The following is a 25,536-nucleotide window of genomic DNA, read 5'->3' as shown; positions in this document are numbered from 1 at the left end:
CGGATCCCTCCGTTGTTTCTTTTTCCTTCCGCACCTTTTCCTCGAAATATCCATGGTTGTCTAGCATGATTGAGCAAGCATTTGTACCCCTATTTGACATCAATACCAACCCCCACATCCTTAGATTGTTTCTTCATTGTTTTAATCCATGTTTGTAGTTAACTTCCTATAATTGATTCTAAAACTTCTTTGTTAAATTTGGTGGAATCATTCACTCATTTGCTTTAATTGCTACAATGAATTAATTGCATTTTAATTTCCTCTCTAAATTTTTATCATAAAATCACTTCTTGTGGGATACGACCCTGACACTTAGTTGGATATTTCTATTGACAATGACCGCTTACTATTTAATTATTTTTAGGGTAATTTGAGAACTATCACCGAAGCTACTTACATGACTTGGGCAACAAAGAACTATTGGTACATGGCACTAGGAGATGGACTAGATATGCAAAAATGCGAGGAAGAATGGAGCTATAGATATAATTTGTTGCACTTTTACTTGATGATTTATGAGATATGGAAAAATAGAAACTACATGAGGTTTCAGCATGGATGGAGGTGAGATTAACCAGACTTGCAAATGCATTCACTACAAATCCATATCGAAGACATAAACATTGCATGATGGTAGGGTACATTGAGGTTCTTAAACTATTACCCCTGGTTTGTAATGATTCGGTTTTGATTAATAAAGAGAAATTTGTTTAATTAAAAAAAAGCATACTTCAGTTTTGAGAAAACATAGTCTTGTAAAGTATAGTCAAGTTTTAAAGTAAAGTTAAGTTCAAATTAATTTAGTTTTAAAGAAGTATTGAACATAGACTCAGTGTATCAAATTATAGGGTTTTTATTCTAAAGTGGGATACTTTCTCTAAAGTGGAATATCTTTATATTTATTAAGCATAATGCATAATTTTGGGAGTAGTATTGAGCACCGAGTTGGGTAAGAGTTCAGATAATTCAAATTTCAAAACTGCACCACCAACATAGGATATAATTTGTCATTGTCTTAGATGACTCCTCAAAAAACCCCTAGTAAGGGCTTAGAGAATGAGTCCATAGTTAATTTTGTCCTTTCTTCCGACAAGGTACTGGATGACTCTGACAACATGGGAAAGATGTTGTATCATCACAAGGTTCATACAATGGTTGTCGGATACAGAAACTCTCCAGCGAAAGGAATTATATTATTTTAGGTATTTTATATTATTCATATTTTTAGTCATAGAGTTTTGTTTTAAAGTATACATATATACATTACAATTCAGTTTATTTTATTTCGGTCTATCTTCAGAGTAATTCATTTAGCTAAGTATGTTTAGATTTAGCCAGTTGTTTCATTTAGGTGTTTTACATATCGTACATTTCATGTATTGACGTCATTCGAAGCTGCATCTTTTAATAATGCAGATTCAGGTACTCCCCCTATCCCTAATTACTTGTCCCTTTTTGCTTGTCCATTTTGACAAATCAAGAAAGGACAAAACAAATTAACTATTATACCCTCAATTAATTATTTTGAAAAAGGTAGAACTTCTTGAAAATCTTAAATTTTTAATTCATCAACTTAATAATTAATAGGGACAAAATGATAAACTCATTATGTTAATCATCGTTTTCTTAATAGATGTGTCAATTCAAAAGTGGACAAGTAATTAGGGACAGAGGGAGTATTTAGAATCGAGAACAGATGTATCAACAAAATCACTTTCATCCAGTTTTGGTGAGATCTCCTAGCTATCATAGGGCTCCAGTTTATCCAGAGTATAAATAGTGATTAGATGTTGTTAGTAGAATATTCAGGTAGTCTAGGGTGTTGTCCAGGAAACATGTTTTCAGTATGTTAGAGGCTTTATAGAGGAGTAAGTTGAGTCTTATTATTAGTTGTTTTTATCATCTCTTATTTAAGATTTATTACTTATAAGTGACTGAAGTTATTTTCTATAGCAATTGCATGTCCATCTTTAAACAACTTCCGCATATTTGTTCATTCTTCAGTTTAGTAGTAAGTTAGGTCAAGAGTTTTCTTGGGACCAGAAATGTTCTGAGTATCAGCCACATTCAAGGTGTAGGCACAGATTGTGAGAAGTTCAAGGGCAAAACTAGTAAAACATTTGCTTGAGGCCCAAAAATATTAATGGTGAGTTTAATAATTTTAATTTCACTTAAAACTATTTTGATGTGAAATAAATTTTCATTGAACCAATCATCCGTCTCAATTAAACCCTGTCGCCGTCCTATATTTTATCTAAAATCTATGGTTGCGGCGACCGCTGGCCAGCCTTCGGGGATGGCAAGTCAGCAGACTTATGCTAGCTTACTACGATCATTAACGGAGGAAAGGAGACCTGTATCACTAAAACCTCTAACATATCTCCACGGAGAGCCACGAGTCATATGGGATCAATCGGAGGTGGAGCAGATAATAGTGAACGAGAATCTTCAATATGTTGTTGTTGGAAAGTTCTCACATAGATGGCCTGACATTCAAGAACTACGCAGGTTAATACTTAACCAATGTGAACTGAAGGGAGAGTGCAATATAGGATTGTTGACGAACAAATATGTCCTGATTAGGGCGACATTAATGGAGGATTACACCAATCTGTTGTCAAAATCGGTATTTTACATAGCCCAACAAAATTGGTCTTACCCAATGAGAACATTGAAATGTGATCCGATGTTTGACCCGGAGGAAGAAACATCTACTGCTATAGCATGGATCTCTTTTCCATCTCTTCCACCAAACTTCTTTGGCAATGAGACATTATTTTCGATGGCAGCAGCAGTCGAAAAGCCGCAACAGGTGGATATGGCGATGAAAAATCAAACCAAACCGAGTTGTACCCGTGTAAAGGTGGAGGTGGATCTACTAAGTGAATTACCAAAGAGAATAAGTATAGGCATGAGACAGCCCAACGGAAATGTGCAAGAAAAGTGGATCAAGATTAAGTATGATTACATACCCAAATATTGTACAACGTGCATGATACAGGGACATGATGAGCAACAATGTTATGTTAATCATCCAGATTTACACCCTGCTAGACAAAAGGAAAAGACTATGGAAATAGGTGAGAACAAGGCGAAAGAGGCAACAGAACTAGGGGGCACAAAGGAAAAAAGGGAAAGCGTGGGGATAGAAAGAAGAGTGGAAGGCTATAACGACAAAGTCCAAGAGAAATGGCAACAAAAAACGGGTCCTGTGAAGAAGAAGACAAATCAAGTCTGAAACAAAGTGGGGGTCACAACCACAAACAAATATGATGCATTTCAGAAGGATGAAGACTACATGGATACGAAACAACGGGAGAACATAGTGGAACAGGTTGGAATCACAAAACAATGGGTGAATGAGACTTTTTATGAAACGTCCAAAAAGCTAGCAAAAGAGGACAATCAGAATCAGGGAAATCACAAGGAGGGGAATGAGAGGAATACAATAATGGAGGTTGGGGTAGAAATAGATACAGAATCTCAAGAGGTACGGATCACGGATGGCCAACGAAGGAACAAACACATCACCAAGGTGACAGTGGGCAAGGAACTCGAGACACTTCAGATATGCAGATGGTGGTGGTATGACCCCCATACAACATACCCCAGGCAGGATAGAATTAGCTAAATTTCATAATGAACACTCGCAGGAAGTAGAGGAGGATGAGGGGCTGAATGAGAACATAAATTACATCAACAGAGTAGGGGATTTATCGCCAAGACATGTGGACAGTTTGAAGAAGGGCATCAGAAAGGAAAATTCATTATACCGTTGCAAGTCAGAACAAGGAGCAATAAGGAAAGCATATTAACCATTGATCAATGATAGACAAGCTAATATTCTGGAACATAAGATCAGTCAACACTCAGAAGTCTTTTGAGCAATTAATTTCTCTCAATCAGAGACATCATTACAAATACATAGCAATAATGGAACTCTTTAGGGATCCAAGTGAATTGGAACAATATAGAAGACAGTTAGGCCATTAAAAAGCCTTAGCAAACAGTGCGGGTAAAATCTGGATTTTTTTGGATGAAGACTATGATGGTCAAGTTATTTTGGATTCCTCTCAACAACTTACGATTAAGTTGTCTACATACAACACATGGGTGATGGTTACAGCTGTATATGCAAAGTGTACTACTTTGGAGAGAGGGGATTTATGGATTATAGGAGGAGATTTCAACGTAATACTCAAGGAGGAATAAAAATGGGGTGGGTTAGCCGTTACACAATCGGAGGTAATAGACTTTGCCCAATGTATTAGCAGTTGCGCGGTGTCAGAACTAAAATTCCATGGAAGTAACTACACATGGTGGAATGGAAGAATTGAAGAGGAATGCATCTTCAAATACCCTTCAAGTGAAATTCATCATCTGGTGCGACAGGGGTCAAATCATGCCCCATTACACATGACGTGTAACACTACAGAGGAGCCACACATCAAATCGTTTAGATTTTTTAATTTCTGGACTAAACATAAGGATTTTAAAGAGGTGGTCATACTACACTGGAGTTCATCAATTGAAGGGAGCCCGTTTGCAGTATTTCAAGATAAATTGAAAAATACCAAGAAGGCCTTAGAAGGATGGAGTAAAGCTACGTTTGGAGATATCTTTAAACAAATTGCTACACTGGAGGACATGATTAGAGTGAAAGAAATGCAGTTAGAGAACCAACCATCTTCCTCAAACAGAAGTGAGTTAAGCAAAGTAGAGACTGAAATGAGGAAATATGTAAATATCGAGGAGGAATATTGGAAGCAAAAAGTAGGCATGCAATGGTTTAGTGATGGGGATAGAAATACTAAATTCTTTCACTCATATATTAGAGGGAGAAGGAAAAAATTTCATCTGACACAGGATGTTAGAGGGAAGGAAGTTTCAACTAATCAACAAATGGGAGAGGCGGCAATAGAATACTTCAGGGATCAATTTTCGGAAGAGGAAAGAAACATGGATTTTGGTATGCTTCAATAGATTCCCAAGCTGATTAATGATGAGCAGAATGACGAGATGCTTAAACTTCCGAGTCTAGACGAAGTGAAAGGGGTGGTCCTTATGTTGAATGGGGATAGTGCTGATGGACCAGATGACTTTTCAGGGATGTTCTTTCAAAACTGTTGGGACATCGTCGGAGAGGATTTAACAAGGTTAGTAAGAGCTTTATTTTGTGGGCAGGAGTTGCCCAGATATATAACTCATACTAACTTAATTCTAATCCTAAAGAAGGAGAATGTGCAAGAATTTAAAGATATAAGACCCATAAGTCTGAGTAACTTTACAAATAAGGTAATCTCAATAATGATTCATGAGAGGATTGTAGGGATCCTTCCAAGTATTATCTCCCCCAATCAATTCGATTTCGTGAAGGGCGGGAGCATCACAGAAAATGTACTATTGGCTCAGGAAATAATAAGGGATATCCATATAAGAAACAAAGAGGTCAATGTGGTGGTAAAATTGGACATGGCAAAGACGTATGACAGAGTAGGGTGGATTTTCTTAACCAAAGTGTTGAGGAAATTTGGATTTTCGGAAGTGATGATAGATATGATTTGGAGACTGATTTTAGCCAGCTGGTACTCTGTTTTGATCAATGGTCAAACACATGGCTTCTTTTGGTCTACTCGTGGTTTAAAACAAGAAGACCCCCTCTCCCCCACCTTGTTCATTATAGCTGCGAAAGTGTTGTCCAGGAATTTGAATCATCTACATGATCTAGATAACTTTAAAGGTTTTGGGATGCCAAAATGGAGTCCCAAAATTAACCATCTAGCTTATGCAGACGATACCATTTTGTTTGGGTCAGGGGACAGAGACTCAGTTATCCAAATGATGAATGTTTTGAGAGGATATGAGTTGGTATCAGGTCAAAAGGTCAATAAAGATAAAAGTTTTTTGTACTTACATGAAAAGACAATGTTGATTATGACAATAAGATTGAGAAAGTTAACAGGACTTAAACCTGGAAATTTCCCTTTCATGGACCTAGGGTGTCCAGTATACTATGGAAGGAAACACAGAAGATACTATAAAGGGCTCATTAAAAAGATTGTTGCATGAATTTATTCTTGGCAGAATAGATTCCTTATGTTTGGGGGGAAATTTATATTGATAAATCATGTGTTACAGTCTATGCCTATATACATGCTATCAACTATGAATTCCCCTAAAGGTGTAATTGATCAAATTCATTAAATATTTGCTAAGTTCTTTTGGGGTAATCAGGCGGGAGTCAAAGGCAAACACTAGATGAATTGGTTGGATATGTGTTATCCTAAAAGGGAGGGAGGATTAGGATTAAGATCATTGCATGATGTTTCCAATACGATGTTTGCTAAGCTTTGGTGGATCGTTAGAACTTCAACATCTCTTTGGAGTTCTTTTTTGTGCAATAAATATTGTAAAAAACATCATCCAATCATGGCACATAATAAGGGGGCGTCACAAATTTGGAAAAAAATGATGAAAGTCAAGGAGGAGGTTGAGCACGAGATATGGTGGCAATAGAAAGAAGGTAGTGGCAACTTCTGGATGGATAATTGGACCAAGCAGGAAGCTCTATTTTATATAGAAGAACAAGGAGTAAAGGAGGAAGTAGAGGTCAAGGAGATGATACTTACCGGACAGTGGAACACTCAAAGATTACAACAACTCATTTCACTGGAATGGTGAATCATATTGTGGATAACATTAGTCCTGTATTGAATGAGGATGAGAAGGACAAGCCATGGTGGATGGGAAATTCGCAAGGAGAATTTAATGTTAAATCAGCCTTTCAACTAATGAGGGGGAAAAAGGAAGAAATGGAATGGAGAGATAACATTTGGGTTAAAGGGCTCCCGTTTAAAATTACATTCTTCCTATGGAGGGTCTGGAGAAAGCAAATACCCATAGATGATATTCTTAAGACAATGAGAGTGAACATGGTGTCAAATTGCTATTGTTGTGATGAAAGAGGGGAGGAAACTATACAACACCTTTTTCTAACTGCTCATGTAGCCCAATGGCTATGGAAGCACTTTGCTACTTGTGCAGGTATTAGCATTGAAGGATTACATTTGCAACAACTAATTACAACCTAAGGATTACATTTGCAACAACTAATTACAACCTGGTGGGAGTGGCCAGGCCAACATAAGTTGAGCTAAATTTACAAGGCAATTCCAGCAATCATCATGTGGGAACTATGGAATAGAAGAAACAATAGACGACATGGCAAAGAAGTGTCATACAATAAAATGGTAGGGCAGTGTCTACTGACAATACAATTGTTGCTAAAGGATAAGTACCCATGGATAAGGAGAACTAAGTTGGAGTGGCAGGAGATCATACAAGCATTAAGAACATATAAGCCAACCTTACATTATTTTAGGGTGCATTAGGAGCCTCCAGCCGGAGAATGGGTCAAATGTAACACCGATGGGGCCTGCAGAGGTAACCTGGGACAGAGCTCATATGGATTCAGTATAAGGGATAGTAGAGATGAGTTACTGTATGCAGAAGCCCAACATATTGGGCTAGCCACAAATATGGATGCTGAAGTTATGGGAGTGTGAAGAGCGATGCAATATTATAAGAGGAAAAGCTTTGAGAAGATTATCCTAGAAACAGACTCCTTAACGATTAAGAACATATTAACTAGGCAGTGGAAAATCCCGTGGGATTATGCAGAAAAGATAGAAGAGATACAAAAGATCATAACAAGGAAACAAGTCAATATCAAACATATATTCAGAGAGGCTAATTCCTTGGCAGACTATCTAGCTAATCTAGAGATTGAGCAAGCAGGGACAATACACGCACATAACTTTTATGATCTATCTAGCAGAGGCAGGAAATCATCAATATAGACAAGCAGCAAATACCAGCATTGCGAATCAAGACCAGAAGGATAGTGCAAACATGCTGATAACGATGATGCAGAAATCATAAAAACATAGTTGTCATATTTATGTATTACAGGTTGGATTACATGAAAGCTACCTAATTGGGACAAAGCCTCCTAGTTTAAACTGTTCCAGTATACAGAAAAGGACCAGTATCTCCGAACTGATTCAGCAACTAGCCTCAGGGGAGTGATCCTCGAGCTCCCGGTAGGAGTACACTGGTTCAATCCCAACAAAAGTTCACCAAGAACTAAAAACACCTCCACGGAATTCACATCTACACAAAATGAAAGGTTAGAAACAAAGCAGGAGGTAGACGTAAGAAGAAAAAGGGGTGTACCTTTGTGAGCTGGTAAAACTCAGTCATACCAAGGTGGGAGATTGATCAATCATAGTTGGAGAAAGACCAAAGAATCTAAGAAAGGAGATGGAAACATGGAAGCGGTGGTTTTTTGGTAAGCAAGAAGAAGAGAGAGTACTGTAGGAAATCCTGTTTTTAGTAATTGGAAAGAACTATGTCATATATTTAGACTTCCTTCTTTTATTGGGTTGTTTTTAGCAATTGGGCTGAAAGAGGGTTTCCATGAGACCCGATTTTTTGTATTTGTGCTGATGATTGATTAATAAAAGAACCACTGGTCCAAAAATTTGTTAAAAAAAAAAGATTATAATTTATTTATTTTTTGTAAATATAGTGCTTATATTTATATAGTGTAAGTAGTTCGTCACTTTAAAATATATATATATATATATATATATATATATATATATATATATATTACTAATATTTATTCGTTTATTTGACAATTGTTACATTAGCTAGAGACCATTGTCCCGTTTATTAATTTAGAACCCACAAATATCAAATCATGGCTCTGAAACTGGCTTGAATTTGAAGTTTTGAGTTTGGACACCATAGAAAAAACGATTTAAGAGAATCTATTTTCTTTTTGCGAAAAGCTAAGCTAGCGCTTGATCATAGACTTACAGCATAGATTTTAAAAATTTATCTTTAAATATTTATTTGACTATGAAATTTGATTAGATTTTAAAATTTTGTTCCTTCAAATATTTTTTAAACTTTCACTTACAAAACTTTTTCTCCAAGTAAAACACATTCAAACTCAATTTTAAATTTTAAAAACTTAATTTTTTTAATTTTTAACATTTAATTTCAACTTTATAATGTATGGCCAAATAAAGTTGCTACAATAGTTGATTAAAAAAGAAGTTTACTACGTACTTCTTTACGCCAATATTTATTGTTTTCTATAAATGGTGAGTACTTCAAACAAAAGAACTTAATGTGAGTTGCCTATTTCTCAATTATACACAATGATAAAGAATTAATGGGATAGTGGAGGTGTGAACTCAACAAGCACTATAAATGTTTAGGAGGGAGGGAGAGAGAGAGAGAGAGAAGTGATAAAAATAAGAATGATAAAAATAAAAATTTGCAAAATGATATTGCTAAACATATGGAGTAATAATTTCTATGGTAAAAATTGCTTTCTTTTTAGCTGTGCACAAATATGAAATGTAATTTATTCTTATTGAAATAAATAAACTCAAGAAAAAAAAGTATTTTAGATCATTTATTTTTAGTAAGAATAACAAGTAAAATAAATCGGATGGTATAATAATTAATTTAATAATTTTCAAGTCTATGAATTAAGATGATTACAATCACATACTTTTTTTGTTTCAAAATATTTGTTACAAGTTTCTTTTTAATAGTTAAACGGTGTGGATCTCGATCAATAGATGTATTTTTTCAGCATCTTTTTATGAGAAGAAAAAATGTAATTATAGTGTATTTTTGTATACTTTTTAAAATGTCTAAATTTTATTTTTAAATATTAAATAAATTTAATCTAATCTAACCTTTAAAAATTAGTTAAAAATTGACGCTCAAGAAGCGAAACATGAAAATTATTTTGAAATTGAGGAAGTAATACCTTACAAAAAGTTACAATTATGATTTTCTAAATATTATACGAATTTATGTGTAATTCTTAAGATATTGAATTTGAAGTTGTACATGTGGAACTAAAAATTTCATAATTTTGTCGGAATAATATATACAAGATTTTCGATAACATTTCTATGTGTTTGATTTTCTTCTCTTCCTCTTATTTTGCTTCTCTTTTCTTTTTAAAGAAATTGGAATCAATCTCAAAATAACGTTTATAAATTCAAAACAACAGTAAAAATTTAGCCTTTTAGTTATATTCAGTTGGGAAAGAAACCCTGAGGGGTAGCTCAGCTGGTAAAGGTCTGGGACAAAGTCCTTCAGGTCGCCGGTTCGAGCCCCAGCAGGGCCACTGGAGGCATTACAAACCGGCCGCGTCTCCAGGGCCCCGTGGAACTAACCGTGGTGGACCCGCCTTGAAACAGCGGGACCCGGTGGGTACAGCTAGTCGGGTTCGCAAAGCGACGCCCGGAAACCACGGTAAAAAAAAAAAAAAAAAAAAAAAAAAAAAAGTTGGGAAAGAAAAAGAAAATTTATGTGGTTTAGCAAACATAGACTAGTTAATTAGTCATCATAGCTATAGTTTTAGTTAATTACTACTCACGTCCAATATTCAGTAATAATTATGTGGGTTGGGGTTTCGAGTTTGTATAATTCGCACGTTTGTATAATTCAGAATTTGTATAACTTTTGTATAATATAATTTGTATATCTGTTTAAAGTTCAGATGTATGTGTTTGTATAAATTTGTTATTTCAAGTTTATACAAAAATAGCTCAACTATGCAAACATACCCGCGGATTATACAAACTCACCCACGAATTATACAAATCCGCGATTTATACAAACCCGTGAATCATATAAACGAGACAACTTAAACTAGAGCTATAACCCCCGTAAATATTCAAACTATAGATATAAAACATGATTAAATTTATTATAATGGCTATTTGTAAAAATTTCTAAAAGAAATCTAACTATCTTTAAGTGGTAAGAAAATAAAATTGATATTCTTATTCCCATAACACTTGGTACTCTCTTACATCCTCTAAAATGAAAACATACTCTTTTCTAATTAAAAAAAATATATATGTGGCTTCTTACCAAAGAAACAAATATGAAATCGACACATCAAATTAAGAAGAAAAACAAATTGTTGTTGAAAAAAGAACTGATTGCACAATATAGTAAAATCTCACTAAGCTAATACTTGATAAATTAATAATTTCTCTAAGATAATATTTTTATCTGATCACGACTTAAATGAATGAAAAAATCAGATAATTCTATGAGATTATAAGATAATATATTTTTTGAAGATCCTATATAGATATATGGTCTCATTAATATTTTTTTTTTTTAAAAGTACATATATCTAAGACAATTTTGAAATACGATTCTATTATTTTTTTATTAAAATTTAAACTAGTTGAAATTTATCTCTAACTTTTTTTTATTGCATCCAAAAAATTCGATGTTGCCACGATTGTAAATCTTTTTTAGTACATGTGGAATGTTTTATTTTATACTCACTTAATGATTTACGTATTTGATTTGTCATTGTTGATTTTGTGACACCTTTTAAATAAGAAGTTATTTTTTGATATGGTTTCAAGAAATTTCTTATGTTGCTTATATAGTTATTGTCTCACAATCATACATAAAATGTTTTTAGTAAAGATACATTGATTAATAATTTATTATTAAGAAACAATGAACATTATGTATAATGGATTTATATTTACAATGAATTATACTCATAGATTGTACTTTATGTATAATGAATTTATTTGTTTTTGTGAATTCAATAAATATGATACATAATTTAGTAAGATGCAATGATTTTGATATATTCATTGTACTTCATGTATAATATATTTATTTCTATGGAAATTCTATAAATATTAATAAGATACAATAAATTTGTTGTAATCAAAATTAACCTTCATTAAAATCTTAAAACAGTCTTTCAATTAATAAATATTAATTTATCAATTAAATAACATCTCTACAAAAATAATAATATTTTATAATTTCATATATATTAATTTAATGACATTTTACTATATGTTAAAGAAAAAGCTCATAACATGACAAATTTGACCCAAAGCCCTTTTAGAATTATTCAGTAAAGAACATTGATTGCCCAATGTGTGTACCATAAGATAATTCTATTGGCTACTAGGCCTGTAAATTCAACCAAATAATTTTAAAGGAGAAAAAAAAGAGGGAGGGTTACTAATCGGATTTCATACTACTATTATTACTGTGGTTGTAATAATTTTTTTAAAAAAATATTATTTGTTCTATTTTTTAAAAAATTTTCATATGATCTATTTAAGATGATAAAATTATTCGTTCGATTTCTTTTTAATTGTCATGTATATTAAAAATAATTATTTCAAAATAGTTGTCAATTTAAACAATTAAGAAAAAAAAATATCTTTCCAACTTTGCCCTTAATATTAATTATTCTAAAATATTTAAGAGAAAAATAATAAATAGTGTGTTTGACCAATATATTCCTTAATATTAATTATTCTAGAATTAGAAGTCGCATACAGACAAAAAAATAAATAAAGAATTGATAAGAAATATATTGGTCAAACAGACTATTTATTTTTATTTTTTAAATATTGTGCCAAACATTATTATGACAAGTAAAAAGGAAAATACATATTCATATTTTGACTATAATTTAATTTCAAATAACAAAATTTAATTATGTTTTTAAAACTAGGTGTGATAAGTAAAAGAGGACAAAGAAATTAAAATAATATAAATAATGAGAGTAATAAAGAGTTGAAGAGCAGAGAAAGAGAAAGAGAGAGAGAGAGCATAGGAAATGGCGAAGAGAAAATGAAGAAGTTCTCTCTTCTTGGCATATCACTCTCTGCTTTCTCCTTCTTTACATCCTTCCTCCTTTCTCTCTCTAGATCTGTACAAAAAAAAAGCAAGTTTTTTCACCATTTTCAACACTCGAGAGAGAAGGAAGGAGCTTCTGGTGAGCATTTTCATGTCTTTTATTTGCAGATTGAGTTTTGTTATGAATTTTGGTCTAATTGGATAAAGTTTCTGTTTTTCTTTTTGGTTTTATTTCTTTGCTTCTTCCTGAAGAATTCCTTGTTTGTTGCTGCCTTTTAAAAAGGAGTTGTTTTGTTTTAAGCATTTGAATGAATAGCTTTCTGCTTTTTTTTTTTTTTTTTTTTTGAGAAATGAATTTGCTATTGAGAAAAATAGCATGTGGCTTATGCAATAGGTTTTAATCCTTCATTTTATTTATTTTTTCATTTTGGTAAAGAATAGTGGAGTAGTATTTATTTTTTCTTGATAGTCTGAACCCTTTAGTAGCAAAAGTCTTCTTCACAATTGATGGGAAATCTATTCTTGTTTATGTTTTTTTTTTTTTGGTTATAACTTTGTGATTTGTGTTTTTGCCTTGACAATAGATAGCATCTGTGCTCAAATTTATATAACACTTGGATTCTTGGCCTATGAAATTGCATTTAAAAATGACTGGCTTTTGTCTCTCTTTTGATTATTCGAGATTGTGCTTGATACATTATGTTTTGATTCTATTTCTTTCAGTGGATCCAAGATGAAAGGATGTGCTATCCATTGCAGTTGTTAAAAACCAGATTTTATCAAACTGTAGCGTCAGCTTTTGTATTAGTATGATCACCACCATGAACATGAATCATTTGACTGTTGAAACGGAAGATACTTTTGCTAGCTTGCTTGAAATAGCGGCCAACAATGACGTTGTGGCGTGTAAAAGATGGAAGGAGCATGATCTATCATCCAGTATTCATGAGGTAGGACTGTGGTATGGACACCAAAAGGGCTCAAGGAAAATGGTATTGGAGGATAGAACTCCTTTGATGGTTGCTTCTACATATGGCAGTGTTGATGTCCTCAAACTGATTCTGTCAATACCTGAAGTTGATGTCAATCAGTCATCTGGTCGAGATAAGATCACTGCTCTTCACTGTGCCGCATCTGGTGGATCTCTGAATGCTGTTGGAGCTGTCAAACTGCTATTAGAAGCTGGTGCTGACCCAAACTCTGAAGACGCCAATGGCAATCGTCCTCAGGATGTCATTGTTGAATTTCCAAAGTTTCAGGCAATGAAATCATCCTTGGAGACCCTTCTTAAAAGTGATGCAATGGGAAAGTGCAGCCTGAGGGTGTCAACAGCTACTTCTGACTCAAATCCTCCACCACTTTTGCCTTCGTCTGATGGATCACCTTCTTCTGCTTCAGACTCAACCTCTTCTCCAAGGAGTGCAAAGTCCAACGACACCCCGGTGTCTTGTACATCTGAGAAGAAAGAGTACCCCATTGACCCCTCTATGCCTGACATAAAAAACGGCATCTACTCTACAGACGAATTCAGAATGTTCTCGTTTAAGATCAGGCCTTGCTCTCGTGCATACTCTCATGATTGGACTGAATGTCCATTTGTCCATCCTGGTGAAAATGCTCGAAGAAGGGATCCAAGGAAATATCACTACAGTTGTGTGCCTTGCCCCGAGTTCCGTAAGGTAGCTTGTCAACGAGGGGACATGTGTGAATATTCTCATGGAGTTTTTGAGTCTTGGCTGCATCCTGCTCAATATCGAACCCGACTTTGCAAAGATGGTACAAATTGCAATAGAAGAGTTTGCTTCTTTGCCCACACACAGGAGGAACTCAGACCCCTGTATGTCTCTACTGGTTCCGCTGTTCCCTCACCTCGCTCAAATAACTCTGCTGTGAATGCCATGGATTTTGCAGCAACCATGGGCCTTATTCCAGGTTCTCCTTCGTCAGTCCGTGTCATGTCCCCATCACATTTCACTCCTCCAATATCTCCCTCTGCTAATGGCATTTCAAACATGGGTTGGCCTCAACCAAATGTTCCAGCATTGCATCTTCCTGGCAGCAATCTCCAGTCGAGCCGCTTGAGGTCATCACTAAATGCAAGAGACTTGACTATGATGCCAGACTTTGATGTGCATCAACAGCAGTTTCTAAATGAATTTTCCTGCATATCACAGTCCAGTGTGAATACTAATTCCTTGAACCGTTTAGCTCATCCTAAGACCCTAGCTCCTTCAAATCTTGAAGATTTATTTTCTGCGGAGAGCTCGTCTCCTAGATATTCTGATCAGGCATTAGCTCAAGCAGTTTTCTCCCCTACCCACAAGTCTGCAGTTCTCAATCAATTCCAGCAGCAGAGCATGTTATCTCCCATTAAAACAAAATTTTCACCAAAAAATGTAGATAATTCTCTATTTCAGGCTTCTTTTGGTGTTCAAACGCCGGGAAGAATGTCACCCCGAGGAATGGAGCCAATACCACCTATGAGTTCCCGTGTGTCAATGCTTGGTCAACGTGAGAAACAGCAGCAATTTAGGAGTCTTAGCTCTCGTGATCTTGGCTCCACTGCTTCTGCTGTTATTGGTTCTCCAACAGATACTTGGTCCAAGTGGGGATCCCCTTCTGGTAATGCAGGTTGGGCTGTCAATACTGAGGAGTTTGGTAGGCTAAAGAGATCATCTTCATTTGAGCTTGCTAACAATGGAGAAGGGCCTGATCTGTCGTGGGTTCAAACACTCGTTAAAGAATCGCCACAGGACATGAAAGACAAAGCTGTATCTCGTGTTTTAGGCCTCTCAGGTTCTACTGAAGATTCTACTTCAAATTCGCAGATTGAGCAATTCGATCAATTGAGTGCATGGACGGAGCAAATGAAGCTTGATAAGCTAATGGCTCTGTAAAGACATCCTAATTTTTTTAATTAATTATTTAAAGCAGGTAGTAGAAGAATGGGTTATTGAGAAATGAGACAGAGTTTAGGTGATTTTACTTCAATGTTTAGTCTCTTAATTAGTCAAAAAGTTGTTTCCTTTATTTCATTAGACTGATATTTCATTGTACTGAAAAAGGGATTGTCAGCCTTTTATTACAATTCAGCATTGAGATGAAGTTATTTCATTTTCAATTTTGTTAATGCTTTCTGAGTTTTGGCACCACCATTATCTTAATAAGGACAAAAAAAAACACAGATCCAATGCAAGTAAAGCTATCATTTTGCTGCAAAATAAGTTTCTTTTCTCCATATTGATGTTGTGGTGGAGTCTTTGAATAATGTTAGTGCTTGAAAATGTTATGTAAAGTAAAGGGTAGAGGAGAGTAACCATGTAATGTGCTCCCTCAGTTCAGTGGTCTGATATTTCAAAAAGAGATTTTTACTTTTACATACAATTTTCAATATATCAAGAATCAAGAAAAGATAAAGAAAAAATCAATCATGTTTTACCTTCAATATTAATTAGTTATTATCCAAATCATTTTTAAAATCTAATATTATGTTAAAATAGTTATATTAATCATTGATTTTTAAGGGTCGTATAAAGTTTAAAATGAACAAGTAAAAGTGAATAGAGGAAAAAGAGTAACATGAAGTTCAAAGTGATTGGAATTTGAATCCACATCCCTTGATCTGATACATTTTTTTAAACAAACCTTATCATTCTTTGTGTGTCCAACAACATGATGCAAATATATACTAATAGTCTTGGATAGTGACCCACAAGAGTTGTGGTGGAGTGGTAAGTACTTCTTTATTCTTAATCAGAAGTCTCAGATTCAAATTTCTTTGTCTATGCAGTCGCTCTTGTTAGTGAACACTTTACCCTGTGAGACTTTTTGGGGCAAGACTAGATTTAGTTGGACTTCGATATGAGTTAGAAAAATTTGACTGTCTTGAGTAGTGGTGGATTCATATTTACAAGGCATGGGGAACCCTGAGTATGTGGAGGATTTCAAATCCCAAAAGTTGGATTTGGGGTTTGTGGGGAGGATGTGGACATGAAGAAGGAGAAAAATGTTTTATTGATTTGGAATTCTACCAATCCTTTTGGGGATTGGATGTTTTTTAGTGGTACTCCATATTTTAATTGCTTTGGGAATAATGAATCCTTATATTCTAAGAGATAATGATGATAGTGGAGCTTCATGGCAATAAATACTTATGTTTTATTAGATGCTGTGGAACATTTTATTAGTTTGCATGTGGGCTTTAATATAAAGAATTTGTGAAGTCATTAAGAAGCTTTATATATTCATGTTGTTTAAGCACTCTTTAACTCGGAAAAATTTGGGTGGGGGGTATGTTCATTTATATACTACTTCTATATTCATGTTGTTTAGAAGGATGGACCCCACAATAATGCTTAGTAGAGAAGTATTTTAATTCATTAAAGTTGAAGTCAAAACTTTTTACTCTAATTCATACAGCCATTTTTTGGTATTAGTACTTTTGGTTCATATTATCTATTTTTCCAAAAGGAATTTGAGAACAATTTTTGATATTTTTACTCTTTCCATGTACTCTCCTCTCTCTCAAGTCTCAATGTCTCTCACTGAAAAGGCAAATATTCTTTCCAAATGCATATGTAAGTGTACGTAATTGCACAAATAATATAGATTTTGAATTCAAGTATTGCATTATGGAGATTCGTCAATTTATTATTTATTAAATTAAACTAATGTTCATTAATTATTCAAGTGATAAAATTCAAAAAATTTACTTATGACTTAACTAAATAAAAATAAAAATAAAAATAACTAATGAACAATTAACCAAACGAAGAACATATTTTACGTAATCAATGAGTGAAATCGATCTAGGGATAAGAATTAGCTAGCAATGATGTTGAGTAATCACTTGAACTGACTTTAATTTTTTATGGGGTTACTTGTTGCATGTTGATATCACTTATTTAGCATAATGTTGATAACCCTAAAACTACTTGAGGCATATATTCTTATGGTCGGCGGTTGATAGTGAAGTGCATGTATATATCGTGTTTATCAACTAAGCAAGGCTAATGAGTATATTACTATCAACGTTAGCAAATCGTTCCCCTTTCCCTATAAGGTTCACAAACCAAGCTCTACTTTTTACTATTACACTCGCAAATTTCCTCTCTCGAGTCCAATTTACAAGCCACATATAGTATTTGAATGGTGATCAAGAAAAATAAATAACTAAGCTCAAGAAGTAAGTAACGACACGAGCTAGAATGAGGATAACTATCTTAACAATTCAATTCAAGTTCACATAACAACAATCATGAAGCTACAACAATCCTAGAACGAGAAGCTTAGATCCATATAAGCATGGAGGAATTACTACAAATCATCCAAAAAAAACATAAAAATAAATACATATGAAGATGAAAAAATGAAACTAAAAATTCTCCGGCCTCTATGGGGCTTCTAACTCTTTCCCGATCAAATATTGTGTTAACATCGTGCTTATGAGCTGTTGATATGATAGAAGTAGGGAAAAGTCTCAAATGAAGAAACCGAATCGAAAACAAATTGGAAAAATCAAATCTAAATTGTCCTATTATGATTGTTGTGCTAGAAAATTACGACACATTTAATGCTTTTGACAAGAAATTTACACAAGTATTAAGCACATTTTGTATCATATAATGGCCTTTTATCAATGCTTTAGGTAAACGGCTAAACCGACAAGGAGTTTAAAAGATGTAGACGAAACGGTCCTTGGCCCCGTCAATGGCATCGAAAGATCGTCATTGGTGTCGTTGTTGCACCCAAATACACACGCAAGTGTACGTGATCGCTCAAGTAATCCAGTGACTCTTTCTGTAATACCCCAAAAAAAAATTGAACTAAGACTCGAACCATCCTTCGTGGTGAGTAAAATTTTACTAAGGAATTTAAAATTTCTTAAGTATTAAGGTCAGGTCACTAGAAATAGCACATTGAGTTCCAAAATGAATTAAAGAGATTTCATTCAAGTCATTCCTAGGTTCTTCTAAGTTTTGGGTCAACTTAAAACGACCATAACTTTCAGTACATGATGAGTTAGGAGACCCACAAGATATCAAATGAAAGATCTCCGAGTCCTCTTTCCAACGCCACTGAGTTTGCTAATTTTCAAGCTCGTATGAGGGAGATATGTCACTTTGAAGTCATGTTGTCTATTTAAGGAAAGTTACCCGAAAATAGGAGGGCTATTTTAGTCTTTTCCTTACCCTCACTTATTCTAATGTGAATTACACCCAACTAAGGGTCTAAATTGATTAGAATCAGTTTCATTCATCCCCAAAAGCATTTAGGGTTTTAGAGAGAAGATTCAAGACGAGAAAAAGTTCAAAGTTTCTAGCGTTCGTTCAAGAAATTCAAGATTTCGCCAAGAACCTAGTTCTTTGAGGTATGTAAGCTTCCATAGTGTTGGGTTTGTTCACCCACATGTCAATCATGAGTTTCTTTTGCGAATCTATCCATAAATATTGAACAATTTAATTTCTTGACGAGTTCTTGATAAGTGTTCTTGAAGTTTCCTTATCGATTAAGTTTTGATGTAAGATTCTACTTGGGTCAACTTCAAACGATTATAATCTCTTAGAATATAAAGAGTTACGTGGGCCGTAACCTATCAAATTAAAGGTATTTGAATCTACTTTCCAACGCCACAAATTTCACATCAATCCAATTCCTTAGTAAAAAGTTATGTCTATTTTAGTAACCTGATACAGTGCTGTTATGAATTAGCCGACGGGAAAACATTAAAAATGGTCGTTTTTGTTTTTTTTTCCTCCAACAAAATCCTAAATGAATTTCTTGACTAATAAAAGGCTCAAAACAATCAGATTTTCATCTTTTAATCCATCATTCTCTTCTCTCTCAAACCCGAGGGCAAAACCCTAAGGAAAAAATCAAAGTAGAAAACTCCATTCAAGATTCGTTCAATCTTTTTCAAGATTCTTCTTCAAGGTAAGTTTTTCTCCAAGAATTCTATTCTTTTCAACTCAAATTCCTCCATACAATTATGAATCACTAATGAAAATCATAATTCTTGGCCATAGAGATTTCAAGAAACTAATTCAAGAATCTCAAGAAAGGTTTTCTTGATCGTTTACCTTCAAGCTAGGGTTTCAATGCTTCTAATCAAGTTCTTCTTCAAGATTCTTCAAAAACCTTGTTCTTCCAGGTATGTAAGGCTATCATAGTGTTGGACTAGTTTGTCCTCTCGCCCTACATCTTCTTTCAAATCAGTAAAAGAGAAATCTAGGATTCTACCCCTAGATTTGAGTATTCTTGAGATAAGTTGATTTGTGTTTATGAGTTCATGGTTCTTTTAGAAAAATTATTCCTAATTATTGAGTTTCTATATTTTTATTGAGATCCTTGAGTTGATTTGTTCATGTCTATAATTCAGCATGAACCCTATTTTGAGTAAATATCTCAAACCACAGAAAGAGTTATGTTTTTAAACATATGAGCTGAGTATATTTTTGGGAGTAGTATTGAGCACCGCTATGGGGACGAGTTCAGATAACTCAAGTCTCCATAACCATGTAGCCAACGTGGGTATAAAGGGTAATACTTTTTAGATGATTCATTAATGCTTTTTAGCATAGACTAGTGGATCCACTTAGTTGAGAGATTTTACACCCCGACAAAGTATATGATAGTTCTGGCAGCGTGGGCGAGACGATGTATCATCATTGTCACGCCCCGAGCCTACACCCTGGACGTGGCCGGCACTCGAAGACCATTGTTGGCCCCAAGCGAACCCTTGGTCTGGCTTCCTTAACTCAGCGGAAGACAATATTCATATCTATAACTTAAAGAAATAATATCTTAGCCAAAATGGCAACTCAAGTCTTAAACGATACAAATGAAATGAATAAGACTAAAGAACTAACATCTGACTGTCTATGAAGCCTTTAATAACAATTGAGATGGATGTTGGGACAGACCCCACAACATCCTAATAAACTAAACTAGAAAACAATGAAATGGATCCTCCGGAATGCAAGGAGGCTCACCAACAGACTTTGAACTGCTCAGTGGATCAACGATGCGCTGGAATGCCGATCCTAGTTACCTGTGTTTGCATCATAAGACGATGCAGGCCAACTGGCATCAGTACATTGAATGTACGAGTATGCGAGTTGGAATGCTAAAACAACATAGGCTAGAAAGAATCTGAGAGAAACTGAAGAACTTACCTGGCTCAACTCAACTCAACAAGACTGAACTCATTTCAATATAAAACAGTTTAAAAACAAGTGCAATATAAAGAAAAGTTGTTTTAAAACATTATATTAACTCTGTGTGTATGCAAAGATACCAATAACTCTGAGATGTATGTAAAAATACAAATAAACCAATGTATATAAAAATACAATACTTCTGTGGGAGTTGCTCTAACCGACAACCATCACATAAGAGCTATAGTGATGATACAACGATCTACCTCACGCTGCCAGCGCATCCTATACCCGACCAAAGGTATAGGACCTGAACTACCTAATGGATCCACTAGTCTATTTCGAAAAGGATTCATCTAAAAAGTATGACCCTTTTCTACTCATGGTGGCTACATGGTTTTATGGTGACGTTAGTTATCTGAACTCATGCTCGTCCCCAATTCGGTGCTCAATACTACTCCCAAAATATACTAGCTCTTATGTTTTAAAAAAAAACATACTTCTTCTCTGATTTGAGATTAATGCTCAAAAACTTAGCTCAAAGACTATCCTGAAAATCTCAGTTTCCCTTCTTGCTTCATTTAGAAAGCTATTACTCCTTTCTGAAAACTAGCCCCAAAGCTCTCTGGAAATCTCAGTTTCCGTTCTTATTTAAATGTGAAAAACATTTTAAATCTCTTTGGGAAATACTTAGTCCCCATATGCTTCTTTGAAGAAAAGAACTTCAACTTTACTCTTTACTGAACTCAAAACTTAAATCTTAAAACAAAGTTTAAACATTTGTGAAAGACTTTTTGAAAATTTTAAGAACTTATCTTAACTTGACTCTTGACTTTTCTTGACTTTGATCTTAACTGCTCTTGACTTGACTCTTAACTGATCCTTGAATTGAATTATGGATTGAAGGATTATGATTTGAGTTTGGAAAGACCTCATGATGTTTAGGAATGATTTCGAATAGCTAAACTTGAGAAAAGTTATGAAATCACCGTCTTGGAATAAGTCCACGACGCGGAGATGTTTCTAAATAAATACTCGCGAAATTAAATTTTTGAGACAGAGGAGTCCGCATCTTGTCTACGACGCGGAGTCAATTTTTTTGTTCACTGGGGAACAAGTCCGCGACGTGAACTTGTTTGACGAAGTCTGCTTGACTTTTTCCTTCTTCGTTTTCCAGCCTCAATTCGCCTAAACTCAAATATTTTCCTCAAATTCATTTTAGATCCCGATACCCAACGTATGTACTCAAGAACCTAACTCAAGATAGCTCTAAAACATAACGTAAAGATCTCAGAAACTCCACAATTCAACCCAATTCAAGAACAACATTCAAATTCAAGAATTCATATCAAGAACATCAATATTCAAACTCTTTTAGGACGAACTGCGCTGAACTAAACATGTTTGGCGCGTGGGTGAATGAACCCAACGCTATGAGAGACTCATATACCTTGTAGGATCAATTCCTTGGCGAATCCACCACCAAAATCGATCGTTCTTGGTGAATCTTGCTTTTCTTCTTCTCCTTTCTCTTGCGTTCTTTCTCCAAAAACCCTAACTCTAATTTTCAAAAGCGTAAACTGAACTAACTCAGTCTTGACCCCACTTATTTTACTAACAACGGATTTAATTAATTGGGTAAGGAAAAGACCTAACTACCTTTAATCCGGATTGGGCATTTCTTTATTCAAACTGCCCAACTTCCAAAGGACGTAATTCACTCATCCGAACTTGGAATCGCGCAAACTTGGCGGCGTTGGAAAGATAATTCCAAGAGCTTTCCAACCATATTTGAAACTATACCTAAGTTATCCTGAGCTAGGAGTTATGGCCGATTGAAGTTGACCAAAATCTCAACTTTAACCTACTTAAAATTTCCAGATTTCCTTATACTTTCCTAAAATGATTATTTCAAGTTCTTAGCTTCTTTCTAGCTATTTCAAGTTGCGAGATGTTACAATCACATAGTTCATAGTGATGGTTATCGGTTAGAGAAACTCCCACAGAGTTATATTGTATTTTATACAAACTGAGTTATTATTGTATTCTTCAACACATTGAGTTGCTATCTACTGTTTTAAAATCTTTTCATATATATTGTATATTTTACTGTTGCTTTATCCTTGAGTATCATGAGTTGAGTATCTTGAGTTTAGTACCTTTGAGTTGAGTATCATATCTTTGAGTTGAGTATCTTATTCTTGAGTTGAGAAAAGGTAAGTTTGTTTCCTTTTTATCAAGTTCAAACCTATGTTTATATTTTAGAATTCCCCTTACATGCTCGTACATTTTACGTACTAAGCCATTTGGCCTGCATCATTTCATGATGCAGATACATGTATCCAGGATCATCAACATGCATTTCGTTGAGGTCATGTGATATCCCAGTCAGCTTTGGTGAGCCTTCTTATATTTCGGAGGACTTCACCTTTATCTTACAGTTAGTAGTTTTGAGATGTCATGAGTCTTGTTCCGATATCCTTCTGTAATAGTAGAGGCTTCATAGGTAGACAATAGAGTTTGAGAAGTTTGTTCGTTTATTTTGTTAAATGTTTTAAAGACTTGAGTTGCCTATTTTGGCTATTTGAATATTCTATTATATTCAGAGTTAAATCATTTGAGTTAAAGCTTTGTATCTAAATTCTATGAATTTTTATCCAGTTTTAAGCTTTTGTATGCTTGAGTTAGTCTTTCGCTTGTAGTCAGCCAGGATGAGGGTTCGCTTGGGGACCAACAATGATTCTCGAGTGCCGGCCACATCCAGGGTGTAAACTCGGGTCGTGACACTTTCGAACCGGATTATCAAACCCTTAGGACTTCAAATTGACAAATACTAACTTTGTTGTAACTAAAATAAATTTACTTATGTGACAGAAAGTTTCAGGAGTTTGTTTATAGTATCAGTTTAAAAACAGTCTCAATTATTAACAACTAAGTAATTAAATCAATTGCAAACGGGAATTTCACAATTTGGAAGGAGTTCAGGGTTGTAGCGCACTGATTTCAAGCAGAATAAAGAGCATTCCAGCAATCGACAAGTTTTCCTCATTATTGATTCACAAGGTTGAATTTACGATCATGGTCTCCCGATCTCTAATCACCTACCACCATTGACAGCCTAACTACATCATTGAGATGGGATAGGCATAAAGCAATCGCGGAGCATTACGCTACCGTCTTGTATAATAACCAAACGCGGCATATAGGTATGCAAGTGTAAGTAATTGCACAAATAATATAACTTTTGAATTCAAGTAGCGTACAACGGAGATTGGTCAATTTATTATTTATTAAATTAAACTAATTGATTATTTATTCAAGCGATAAAATTCAAAAGTTGTACTTAAGATTTAACTAAATTAAAAAGAAAAAGAAAATAACTAATGAACAATTAACCAAACGAAGAACATACTGGTCAATCATAGACCTAGTACTCGAGCTTGAATTAATCTAATCCATCTTTGATGAGTCCTTTCGATGGCTTGTAGGACTTCCTACGATCCGTAGACCCAAATCGTAGAACTCAACTTTCATTCCAAAATTTCACCAAGTCTGAAACACTTCTACTAGACCTTTCTACGGTTCATCCTGTTCAATTGAAGAATGGATTACTAGGGCTTGATTTTCAAAATTTCAACTTGGGTCCCACGATTCACTTCCTACGGTCCGTAGGTCAGACTCGTAGACCACCTGTTTTAGCTGATTTCTGTATTTTTCTTTTCTTTTTTACTTTCTAACTTCTGAGATGTTACACTCGCCCTCTCTCTCTCCCTCTAGTTTTCTCTCTCTCTTATGCATATAAGAAGAAATCAATTCAAACGTATTATGTATTTATTGTATTCAATCAAATATATGTGAGAATTTTGTATTTTATTTTAATTGTATTCAAAAAATGTTTTGTATTTTTGTATCAATTGTACTTGTATTCATATGAATACAATATGCATTCCTCCTCTGTGTCAAATGTATTTGTTTTCAATCAAAGAGAGGATAAATACAATTTTATTCGTTGTATTTCGAATACAACTGATACAAAATATAAATATAGAATACAATGCAAATTAAATACAAAATACAATTCGTTCTATTTCGAATACAATTGATACAAAATAAAGATAGTATACAATGTAAAATAAATACGAAAACGCTCACCTCTCTCCTCCCTCTCTCAATCTCACTCGCCTCTCTCCTCTTAATATGTATTCATTTTGATACAAATCAGTTTGTATTTGTATTTTTTCTCCAAAATCTATGAAAAAATACACGCTTTTCGAGATCTCTCCCGCCTCTCTCCTCCCTTCCTGAAACGACCCCAAAATGCCCGAAAATGTGCTTCGGAAACACCTATAATTGTAATTTCCATATATCTCAAAATCCGTGCATGATTTCGGAAATTCGACTTCATATTCTTATTCAGGGGGTCAAATTGAGTAGGAAATGGGTCTAACCCGAATTTTAGAACAATCGTATCAAAATTCAAAAATCGCAAAAAATGCGATTTTCAGGGTCAACTTTAAAGGGGCATATCTCTTAGCACACAAGGAACTGGAAGGGCCACCACTATTAAATTAAAGCCCTTTGAGTTAGCTTTCCAACGCACCTAGTTTCACCTCATTCCGAGTTAGGATGAGGGAGTTATGACCATTTT

At 34.5% G+C, this 25,536-nt stretch overlaps 1 protein-coding gene across 1 annotated transcript; it reads left to right on the top strand.

Moving 5' to 3' along the window:
- The first annotated feature begins 13,459 nt into the window (after window positions 1–13,459).
- On the top strand, window positions 13,460–15,707 carry LOC125828373 (zinc finger CCCH domain-containing protein 30-like). The gene has a single exon (XM_049507688.1). It carries the CDS (start codon window positions 13,542–13,544, stop codon window positions 15,627–15,629), a length of 2,088 nt encoding a protein of 695 aa, XP_049363645.1. The 5' UTR covers window positions 13,460–13,541; the 3' UTR covers window positions 15,630–15,707.
- The last annotated feature ends 9,829 nt before the right edge of the window (window positions 15,708–25,536 follow it).

This window comes from Solanum verrucosum, unplaced genomic scaffold, assembly GCF_900185275.1.
Source record: "Solanum verrucosum unplaced genomic scaffold, falcon-dt-bn FXZP01000048.1, whole genome shotgun sequence".
Taxonomy (NCBI): Eukaryota; Viridiplantae; Streptophyta; class Magnoliopsida; order Solanales; family Solanaceae; genus Solanum; species Solanum verrucosum.
The sequence above is the reverse complement of the archived record's forward strand: the minus strand, read 5'-3'. Positions and strand labels throughout refer to the sequence as shown.